The sequence below is a fragment of the Hippocampus zosterae genome, chromosome 20, assembly GCF_025434085.1.
Source record: "Hippocampus zosterae strain Florida chromosome 20, ASM2543408v3, whole genome shotgun sequence".
Lineage (NCBI taxonomy): Eukaryota > Metazoa > Chordata > Actinopteri > Syngnathiformes > Syngnathidae > Hippocampus > Hippocampus zosterae.
In genome coordinates, this window is record NC_067470.1 from 3,427,633 (window position 1) to 3,438,417 (window position 10,785).

Genomic DNA, 10,785 nt, shown 5'->3' on the forward strand with positions numbered 1-10,785 from the left:
CAAGATGATGACATCACAGAACGACATGTAAACTTCCCCATGGGCCATTTTAATAGTCATGTGTGTTGTCCTGCAAAACCACAAGCAAAGGACTTAAAAAAAAAAATCTATTTTGTGCAATATGTGACCAGCCCGACACATGAACGAGGACATATTTTCGACTTATGATCTACCAGTGTCAAACTTGGAAGTCTTGGACAATGTGATTTTCTAATGCATTTGTCCCGCGCGCAGGCGGGTGATAAACGAGGAGCCCAATTTCCGCAGCCGCGCGTTTGTGCTAGATCGCGGCGACCCCGACGAGTGGCAGGTGCAAAACTCCAACATCCAGTCCGTCCGACGAGTGGTCGACTACTTCTGAAGTGCCGCACGCTCACCCACCAAAGCAAGCACATATCATCAAGCAAACTTAATTTTTTTTTTTTTCCATGTCAACCGTGTCCGCACGTCTGAGCCATCGGACGCGCTTGCCAGGGTTTACCAAAATAAAAGTACGACATTGTTTCCAGACCAATGTGTGCTCCGACGCCAATTGCCGTTGCGCACATGGAACAAAATTAAGCTCCTCAAAGTCCTTCCGTCCATATGCTTCTCATCATCGGGCCCATTTTGGGGGACGCCCTTGATCAGCCCCTCGTTGCCAGTAGGTCAAAGGTCACACAAAGACAAACGGCCCATCCCACCTTCAGCAAAGCAACGCGTTTTTGGGGCACAGTTTGAACCCAGAACCTGAGAAGTGCGAGGCAGTCGCGCCGACCGCTCGTCCAGTCAGTGTGCGAGGGATCGCGCCAGGTGCGTCTTGATGGTGTTGATGAGCTGCAGCTCCTCCTCCAGCGTCAGGTCCAAGTAGTCGTCCTCGTGATGCGGGATGTCCTCCAGAACCTCGTTCACAAGCTCGCTGTCGTCTGGCGGCCCACGCACATTTCCATTTCTCATTTTAGCATGGCTTTCTTGTTCATATAGGATCGCGATAAATCTGCGATCGTGGGGTGATGCGCTCTTCTGGCGGTTAACAACAATAAATAAACTTTGTCGGGCATAACATCCCCGCCCGGCGCTTGGCCAACACTTGGGCCCGCGAAGCTACTGCATTTGATGGCGGCGCCGAAGGTAAAAAGCTTCATGACATTAGCCGAGCAAGAGGAAACATGAAATTGTCCAATGAGAAGTTAGCAACATTGGTTTGAAGCATCCGTTTCCCAAATCGTAAAAATGTTGAAACGGGTGAGAGGCATTCCGTTTTCAAGGTCGACACTTTTGGACCTTGCGACGGTTTTACGAGCCTGTGTCACAACAACCAAAATGGCGAAGACCTACCTGTGGAGCTGGACGAGGTGCTAGGCTCCTCCTCCGAGGGGGGCGTGGCGGCCGAGAGGACGGCTCCCCGGTTGTCCATGAGTAGCTCGGTGGCCAACTGGACGTCGCCGCCGGTCAAGGCCAGCGCCGCCTCGGACGGCGACCGCTCAAAGCCCAAATATAACAACTGCACAAACGAACGGATGATGTATGAAACTACGAACGCGATCGTGGGAAAAGTCCTAATTTACAACGTGCGCCGTTTATAAGCATTGATGGAACGGAACACAACGGACAGCGGGAAGGGTGAGCAACCTGCTGGAGCTTCTCATTGGCGTTCCGGTCGGACGTGGCGGGTGTCTGGCTGGCGTCCAGCAGGATCTGAAAGCGAGCGGCAAAAGAAGGTGAACGCCTCGTGGTCCTATCCCGCGGCGACTTGCTAGGCGAGCGCGCTGACTTGGAAGGCTTGGTCCACGTTGCCGTCGGCCCGCTCCAGTGCAGTGGCGGCGTCCCGAGCGGCGTAGCCCGCCTCGGTCAGGATTGCCAAGCCGGCCTTGGTCTGCTGCCGCTTGCGACGCTCCCGTTGCCTAAGCTCCTCCCGCTCCTGATCGCCGCGGCAACAGCACATGAATGAGACGTGCGGAAGAAGTCACCGTCGTACCTCAAAAATGTTTTTCATGAAGAGATGACCTGTCTCTGGTTGCTGATGAGCATGGCGGCCTCGTGCACGTCGCCATGACACGCTCGCAGACCCAGTCGGGCTTCTCGCTCACTGAAGCCCAGCACCATCAGCTGAGTCATTTTGTCCGTGTCGGGACACAGGCGCGTGTACAGCGACTCCACCTGATGCAAACGCACGACGGTCAACCGGGTGTCCATCTTGCAAATGGCGAACTGAGCCAACCGGACACTTGTTGGGGAGGCACAGGGAAAAAACTGGACGGCGAGCGCTTCCTACTTGGTCGAGTTGCTGCTGGGCTTGATGGTCGTTGCCGTCCACGAAGGCCAGCAGGCTCTGGAGGAGGTGCAGGCGCAGGAACAGCACCTCCTCACGCCCTGTGTTGCCCTGCACGCACGCACGAGATCATCCCCAGGAATACAAAAAGGATTTTCACTGAAATTGCTGTGTGTGTGTGTGTGTGTGTGTGTGTTTGTGCGCACCTTGATTCTGAGCAGCCTCTGTTGCTGCTCACCATAACATCTGAGAAAGCAGTCCTCGGCTAGCCGCAGACGCTCCCGCCCGTCGTCCAGACACGACAAGGCCTCCAACGCTTGGTAGCACCAAACGATGTCGAGCTGCAGCACACCGTAGTTGTCAACGGCGCCCAGCAGCTCAGAGCCGCACTCGCTACGAACACCCACAGAGAACATCGTCAGTCTCATCGTCGTTCTCGTCGTCATCGAGACCCTCAGCTTACCTGAAGTGGAGGTCAGCCTGCAGGAGGTGACAGAGTGCATCGTCGTGACGTTTCCTCTTCAACAAGGCCCGCCCCTTCTCATGGAGGCCCATGGCGAGGATCAGTGCCTGCAAGTCATTTGGAGTTTTGAGCTCAGGGGCGACAGGAAGCAGCGTGCGCTGCGCGGACCGCCGCCAGGGCTCCGCCATATGACCAGATCATAGATTGCGTTCCACATAAATCAAGATACTTGCTTTTGCTTTTGGACAACAGCAACAATATTACACAGATGTTAAGAATCGCCAGAAATGTAACTATGACCGTGTCCAGTATCCATGAGCGTCCCACCTACCTTCTTCTCCTTGTGGGGGATCTTCAGCGGGTTTCCCTTCTGGTCGGCGACCTCCAGGAAGGGCGTGGTCTGAAGGTTGTCGCTGCCGTCTGTCGATCGCAAGCGTTTCTCAGCATTCTCGGAGGTTCCGGAAGGGTGAGCACATGCGGGCGGCCAGGTTTACCTCTCTCAGAGAGGATCTGGAAGCCTCTATGCGTGCGTTGAACGCTGTGGTCGTGCGAAGTGGACTGTGAGGCGGCAGTGGCGTCACTACCGTCCTGAGAAGTGGACGGCACGACGCCGGCGGCGCTGACCTTGAGGACCATCATCTTGCTGTGGTTGCAAACACCCTGCTGGTCCAGGCGCAGACCTGAGTCGGGTTGCAAAATCAACCGAGTCGGAATTTGAAGGGATGGACGAAAGAAACCAGAAAGATGGAGCAGCGAAGGGTAAGACTCTTAATAGGGAACTAAACATAATTGGAGAACATTTTCATAATCTGGACTCAAACAAGTACAGGTTAATATTAAGAGCCAGTAGCCTGAAAGGCGTTTGTAAAAAAGCTTGATCGGAGATGAAAAAGATGTATTATTTGAATATTCAATGAGACAAACGTCAAATATCACCAAATGTCTTTTCCACTCACCGCCATTCAGAGTTTTCCCGTTTAAAATCAACTTGAAGGATTTGAGGCCGACTTCATTGGTGATCCTGCCGCACAGTCCAAAGTTAGCTTGTTAGCACCATAGACAGACCGTAATTGGTCTGAATTGTACTAGTAGCTGGTGTCAATCACGGCTTACCTGTCCATCAACTCCTGAGCAGACACGTCCAGCCTGGTCTCCAAGAACAGCTTTGACTTGTTGTCCTGGAAGCAGCACGGACACACCGTGATGAGCACAATGACGACTACAGCGGACCTCTATTCATGGGGAGAGTTTCAGGACCCATGAAAATTCCCAATACAGTCTCAAAATATAGTTCTGCCCATCCTACATTTCTTTTAGGACATTCAACCTTATTAAAACACAACTAAACTTGTCGTTATTTGTGACCTTATTCCACAATTCCAATGTTTCAGTTTCATAAATCCAAAATGAGTGCAGTTATCATACATGGCCAGTGGGAAGCAAACAAAAGCTACCAGACTGTGGTCTCGTGCCTTGTTACGGTAGTGAGAAAGTAAGCAGCTGCTAATTGAGCGCACGCAGAGCAGCAAGACATTGGAAGTAAAGCCAAATAGAAAGTCTGTTCCAAACCGGCACTAAAAAGGTTGGTACGAGGATGACAAAGGGGAGGGATGAGGACTCAAGTGTACCTTGTTGCAGTCTCGTGGGAGCAGCAGTTCCACGGTGGCCATGTTGGTTTCCCTGAAGGTCTTGTTCCGCTGACCTCTGCTCAGCGCCTGTACGCGGATGACCTCCAGAGTGCCCACGATCTCTGACCCGGGCATATGCAACAGGACCCCGTAGCGCTCCGCTAGCTCCTGAAACGCCAAGTGGAAAGTAAAACAAACATTCAGCATACAAATATTTATTGATCCGTGCAAGAGAAGGCATAAATGAATAATTGTCAGTTTTGTTTTTGGCTCTTTTGTTTTTCCTGTGTGCACTGAACACCTGTGCTCAAGCTGTTTTTGTGTTGTGCGTACTTCCTGGCAACTTCAGAAGACTCAACATTGTCCAAAGGTGCGAACGTGTGTTTGTCGAATTGTGCCCTGCATTTGTCCTGACCTTGACTGGCAACAGGCCCCCTGTTTGCCCAGATGTACCAGCACTGATTTTGATTGGGAGGAATGTCTGCGACTGGATGGATGGATGGCTTGTGGAGCCGACGATGAGAAGAAAGGAGCGTCAGCGCGTGATGAGTGCCAAGTAGTACCTGCATGTGCGCGTCTCCGGGCTGTTGCCCGTCGAGGGTGTATGGCGCATTCCACAGTTGGATCTTGTCCTGCTTCAGGAGCTTCTTCACTTTCGCTTCCACGTTCTGCTCCGCCATCCTGTACGAGGACCTGAGTGACGTCACATCATAGAGTCAGAAAAGTTGCCTTCGAGCCATTAACTCAGCACAATAACGTCACGCTACGTGACGTCATGTGAAAGAAGTAGGACCGCGCGTGTCAAATGGGTCGACGTGAGCGCTTCCAGCGTCTTTGCGAACAGCTTGTTGGGAGTTTCTTGGCCATGTTTAATTTCTTACCTACTTCCTTTGCTTTCCGATTCTTCACGTCAACAACGCTACCGAAGATGTGCTCGGGTGCAAAGAACACTCACTCGGATAGCCGTTCACAGCGACACAAAGCTTCTCGGACACTGCTTTGAGGAGTGACGCTACTCTATAAGACACGATCTTTGCCGCCACTTTCCGGAAACGGAAGTTGACGCAAAAAGAATAGCTGCTAAGTTAGCGAGTCGTCACAAATGATTTTGACGTCCTTCTGTGTTCACTTTACGGCTTCCGTCGCTTGCTGTTTAAAACACGCCGCCCGACAATTACAAAACATTCATGTGAAAAGATTAGCTCACCAATTTACGTCACTTCCTGTTATTGAGCCGATGTATTGGTCACCCGCTGAGCCGGCAGGTGGCAGCACTGACCTGATAAGCGACAGGAGAGGTACTGAAAACACGAGCAGATGAGTCGGTAACCTTAACCAGATCAACGTGGAATTATGTGGAAGGAAAGGTTGACAAGTACACTGGGACACTTAAGTTGAATCGGTCATCAGATGCATCAGTTAAATATTGTAACTAAATAATTCAAGTGTGAACGTATTTCGAAAGTGAGATGAATAGTCCACTGAATGAGGTGAACCGTTCCAAATTGCAGTGGTTTGAATGTGGAAGGAGGATGCCAATATGTAAAACGGTTCATAATTTGGGAAGTTTATTGCTTAAACGTGGGAATTTCCGGAACGTGAAAAATCGTTTCCAGATGCCCTGAATGATCTGAAAATTGAATTTGCAAGTTGCAGTCATTTGAAGAAAAGCAGCAGCAGAATGGACGAAATTGACGGAAAAATAAAAGCAAAACATTAGGGGAGGTCTGATTGCTGTAGAGATCCACGCTCATGATTGCCGTGCATGGAAGTTGACAGAAGTTGGTGGAAAGTTTCTATATTGCACATTGAGCGGCTTGGCAGCTCGACACCTTCCGTTGGTCCTCCAAGTTCATTTGCATGCATGCTCCTTTTGGACTTAGACCAAGAAGGCCTTCCAACTTGGCCATCTTGGATCTTCATCTTGAGCCGCATCTTACATTTTCCAGTGATCCGTCTCACACCTTCTCCGATGTCCATTTGAGAAATTCTACGTACTCCTATTGCTTCCATTGAATGTATTCTTGGTCATGTTCTTCTACATCTTCCACTTTGTCCAATTTTCTTCCTTCCTTTTATTTTCTTTTACTTGGACCAATCTGCTATTTTCCAAGGGCTCCATTTTCATCTTGCATCCTTTACTGGGTCGTTTTTCTTCTAACATTGTAATTTCTTCTACTTGGTCCATTCTCGCTCTTCTTCGACTTGGTCCACGTCACACGCTGCCTCTTGTGCTTGTTTGTGGTACTTCAGGGTGTTTTGCGGCGACCTTTCCTGCGGTGTTTCGATGGGCCGCTAAAGTTTCCGCTGCGAGGTTGAATCCGCAGGAATGTTTTGCACGTCAGGAAACGTCGAGCTGCCGAGCATCCGTCCGCTGGAAGCTGCGCGGCGTGACGTCCACTCGAGAGGTTTGGACACGTCCGTCAAATGAAACGTGAGACACATTTTTCTTGCTGAGCCTGCACACTGCCGCTTCTCGGCCATCCGGACGACGGGCTGTCAGCCTCGTCACGCGCCAGACGTCGTCTTCACGGTCGTGGTCGTCATCTTCACCTCTGACTCGCTTGGACGTCAAGTGAGGCTTTTCCACAATCCCGGCGCTCTCCGCGGAAGGCTTTCCGACACCCCGATCATCAATCAACAATTTGTTGATTACATCATCAATCAGCTTTCACCTCGCAAGTTTGCACCGTTTTATCACTCCGCCCCCACACTCGACGGGAGTTTCTCCACGTGATGATGATTTGACAGGATGCGTGGATGGATGAATGAAGAACTGACAGGGATGGATGAGTGAATGCCTGAAAAAAATGATTGGATGATTAAACAGATGAGGAATGGCTGGACATATGAACATGTGCATACATGAAGCTTGCTGAACGCACGGATGGATGAATGAAAGAAAAAGAATGAATGGACGGACAAACGGACGGATGGTGGAATGCATGGCCGACGAAAGGGATGAACGAAAGAACGATGGATGAATAAACGGACTTGGTAAATGGATGGATGATGGCATGGTGAGGTTGTCGGGCGTTGCCATGGTTACGCGCACGGGCCATGCAAGGCAGCGTCAAGAGTTCAGGTGAAGTTCATCAGTGAGCGTATGTAGGACACGTACGCACGCACACTGCTGCGTTCAGGCCCGCTGGGAACTAGCAGCGCCGCTGCCTTGCGAGGGCGTTTGAAGCCGTGTGAAGCGTCGGGTGGCGCGTTAATGATGCTAATGATGCTGCTAATGATGCTAATGAGTCTCCCCCGAGCGACCCGCTGCTGCTGCTGCGGTGCATCATGGGACACGAGGGGCCACATGTCGCATGACAAGAGGCGGCGCCTTCATCCGTACGCGCCGCCGTATGCGGCAGGGTCAAAGGTCAGACCAGCGGGCCTTGAAGACAAACGCAAAATGTCTCATGTTAAATAAATACCCGATTGTCTTTAAATGCGTCTTGAAATGAAGAGTGCGATGAAGTGTTTGAAAGTCATATATCCGTATTTCGGTGTGTTATTCGCTGCGTTTGCCTTTTAAAGTAATACATCAAAAGTGCCTCGAGCTGTTTTTTTAACTGGGTAATGAAAAGTTGTTTTGTCTTGGAATGAGTTCCTGCTTTTGCGCCTTGTTTTCAAGAATGCATCCAAAGTGTGATGAGAAGACTGTTTAAGGAGTCGGTGCGTTTAAGGTGAGCGTTGCACGGCGTTGCGCGTCCGCTGTGCCGTTGTCCTAACTCGACTCTCGGGCTTATTTGAGAGCTGCCGAGCGGCCAATCAAATCGATGCTCTGCCTCGCTTTCAAGTGCATTCACCTTAAACAACACCCAAACACATCAATGTATGAATAATTCATCAGGTGCCGGGCAAAAGCACATCACGTATACATTCGAGCCACATCAAATCGAAATCTAATTGGCACGTCATCGCCTCCGCTTCCTTTTTCTCCTCCGTGCGCTCGAGTGACTCGGGCCGCAGGAGAACGCTCGCTCGTACTCATTGACATTCCCCTCACTGCGGAGGAATGTCCGTGTGTGTGTGTGTGTGTGCGTTTGTGTGTTTTACATGTCCCCATATGACTTCACCTCCATATTGTGAATGTCTCAACACACACGCGTGCGCACACACACACACACGTGCACACACACACACACACACACCTGTTATGTTGACTTTGTGATGACATACTGGCTAAGTTGCCGCAGTATAGTGCCCCATACTGTACTGTCGGCCATTTTGGAGTGCATTTGAACTGTGCAGTGAGGTCATCCTCTATTTGGTGGCCTTGAAAAGCAATATATCCATGATATGCTGCACCAATACAAACATTTTTTTTTTTGTTTCCAAGGTGGCGGCCCGGTAGTCCAGTGGTTAGCACGTCGGCTTCACGGTGCAGAGGTACCGGGTTCGATTCCAGCTCCGGCCTCCCTGTGTGGAGTTTGCATGTTCTCCCCGGGCCTGCGTGGGTTTTCTCCGGGTGCTCCGGTTTCCTCCCACATTCCAAAAACATGCGTGGCAGGCTGATTGAACACTCTAAATTGTCCCTAGGTGTGAGTGTGAGTGCGAATGGTTGTTCGTTTCTGTGTGCCCTGCGATTGGCTGGCAACCGATTCAGGGTGTCGCCCGCCTATTGCGCGGAGACAGCTGGGATAGGCTCCAGCACCCCCCCGCGACCCTAGTGAGGATCAAGCGGCTCGGAAGATGAATGAATGAATGAATGTTTCCAAGGTTCGCCTCGTCTGTTGTAACACCAAAGGAAGGAAATGGGGAGCGGAATCTTCGGGCCGACGATAAAAACATGAATATGTCCAAGTAGCCTTCCAACATGACTGATGAGCATTTGAAAGCGCGCGTACGACTCGCTATCAGCAGTTGCATGCATGGATGTATCCATCCCTGGCTGATTGCAAATTTAATACGAGTCATCAGAGCCGAGTACGGACAAAAAATGTAAACCAGCTGTGTTGCGCAATACCGGCTCACACAGTCCTGTAATGCATATCCTGTACGTAGAATGAATTCTCAATATATTTCCAAATAAATAGAGGTTATGCTTTTTTTTTAATTTTTTACTGTAAGCAGATCATGCTGACTCGGTCATTTTCTAAGTCGCTGGCATGATGCAAAAGTGTGGACACCCTTGGTATAAAGAGAGTACGTATGGCCGTCGGGAGTAAAACGCGTGTGTCGCAATCGTGTGGCCGATCAAACTCACCTCAAGTCTTGCGGTGGGTCAGCATCGCTCACTGCTGGTTTCTGACTTGTGTCCTGTGTGTAGATGTCTGGAGAGCAGAAAGTGAGAGGAAAAAAAAAAAAAAATACAACAGCCACAACAACAAACACTCTGTCGAGGTCATCTGCTTGTTGCTGAAAGTCAGGCAGACGCCGACGACGATGATGATGATGATGATGATGATGATGCGCACGTGCTTGACTCAGAGAGCAAAAGTGACGGCGCAGACGAGGCCTTCGTGTGTGTGATGACGTCACCCGTCAACTTTGATGTGTCAGGACCCGTCTGCTCACCTTCCTCAGCCACACTCCTCATCCTCGTCATCATCATCATCATCAATAATAGCCCACATCGGTTCCAGGGAAGGAGTTAGCATCAACTGCATGTGAACACCAACTTTTGCATCACCACAAACACACAGACACACACATACACACAAAACCAAATACGCAGACACATACGAAAAACTAAACCAATAACACACACACATGCAACTCACACCAAGTGTTACTTAATCGGAAAGAGACAATGTGAGGCGAATGTTTGTGTTGCGAACAAGTCCAGTAAATGCTGAGTCAGCGCAGGCACTTATGCATACACACACACACACACACACACACACGGTAGCTGTGTTAGGAGACACCACGGAACGCGTGAACTTGTTGGAGTGGCCAAGCCCCGCCTCCTCCCCACTGGCTGTCACCCATCATTTCCTGTTCCTGTTTGGACATCGGACATATGGCGCTCTGGTGTGCGTACTCAATGAGGTCACGGGCTTTACCCCGACATGCAGACGTGCGCACGCGTGCACACACACACACACACACACACACACATACACATACACAGTGTTTGTGGCCTCCCTGACGACTACTGAGGACGCGCAGTGATGTGACTCGAAGTTGCTTAGTTTGCGGGTTGGGAATCCCTCACAACCACAAAAAAAAATGGCAACTTTATGTGCTCCACAGGTGCAAGGGGGGAAAAAGCGAATTGGGCATCTGAAGACGGAAATGCTCGTCAAACGATGACTCGCTACGGCGGCGAATGAGGAAAAGCGCGCAGACGAGTAACGAGTCACACGCCGATGATGTCACGCCGTAACCACGTCAGAGCAGATGTCGGAGCCCTTTCCCTTCAGAACTTGTCGGCACCGATAGCGCACACCTTTGACACGCACGCAAACGCGGTGGTGTTTCCCGGATTTGCTGGGAACACATCA

General features: G+C 50.6%; 1 protein-coding gene across 1 annotated transcript; it reads right to left on the bottom strand.

Moving 5' to 3' along the window:
* Nucleotides 1–28: 28 nt before the first annotated feature.
* nub1 (negative regulator of ubiquitin-like proteins 1) lies at nt 29–5,499 on the bottom strand. Its single transcript, XM_052053670.1, has 15 exons — nt 5,224–5,499; nt 4,906–5,035; nt 4,343–4,510; nt 3,828–3,892; nt 3,671–3,735; nt 3,209–3,394; nt 3,046–3,134; nt 2,715–2,821; nt 2,458–2,644; nt 2,255–2,362; nt 1,987–2,139; nt 1,754–1,900; nt 1,612–1,677; nt 1,318–1,483; nt 29–905 (listed from the first exon to the last, which is right to left on the bottom strand). Exons 2-15 carry the CDS (start codon nt 5,020–5,022, stop codon nt 769–771), a joined length of 1,761 nt encoding a protein of 586 aa, XP_051909630.1. The 5' UTR covers nt 5,023–5,035; nt 5,224–5,499; the 3' UTR covers nt 29–768.
* Between the last annotated feature and the right edge of the window lie 5,286 nt (nt 5,500–10,785).

Coding starts and splice junctions, on each gene's coding strand:
- nub1 (XM_052053670.1), bottom strand. CDS start 5,022: ATGGCGGAGCAGAACGTGGAAGCGAAAGTGAAGAAGCTCCTGAAGCAG. Junction 2,645..2,714: donor CAGGCTGACCTCCACTTCAG/GTAAGCTGAGGG, acceptor GGGTGTTCGTAG/CGAGTGCGGCTCTGAGCTGC. Junction 2,363..2,457: donor AGAGGCTGCTCAGAATCAAG/GTGCGCACAAAC, acceptor GCGTGCGTGCAG/GGCAACACAGGGCGTGAGGA.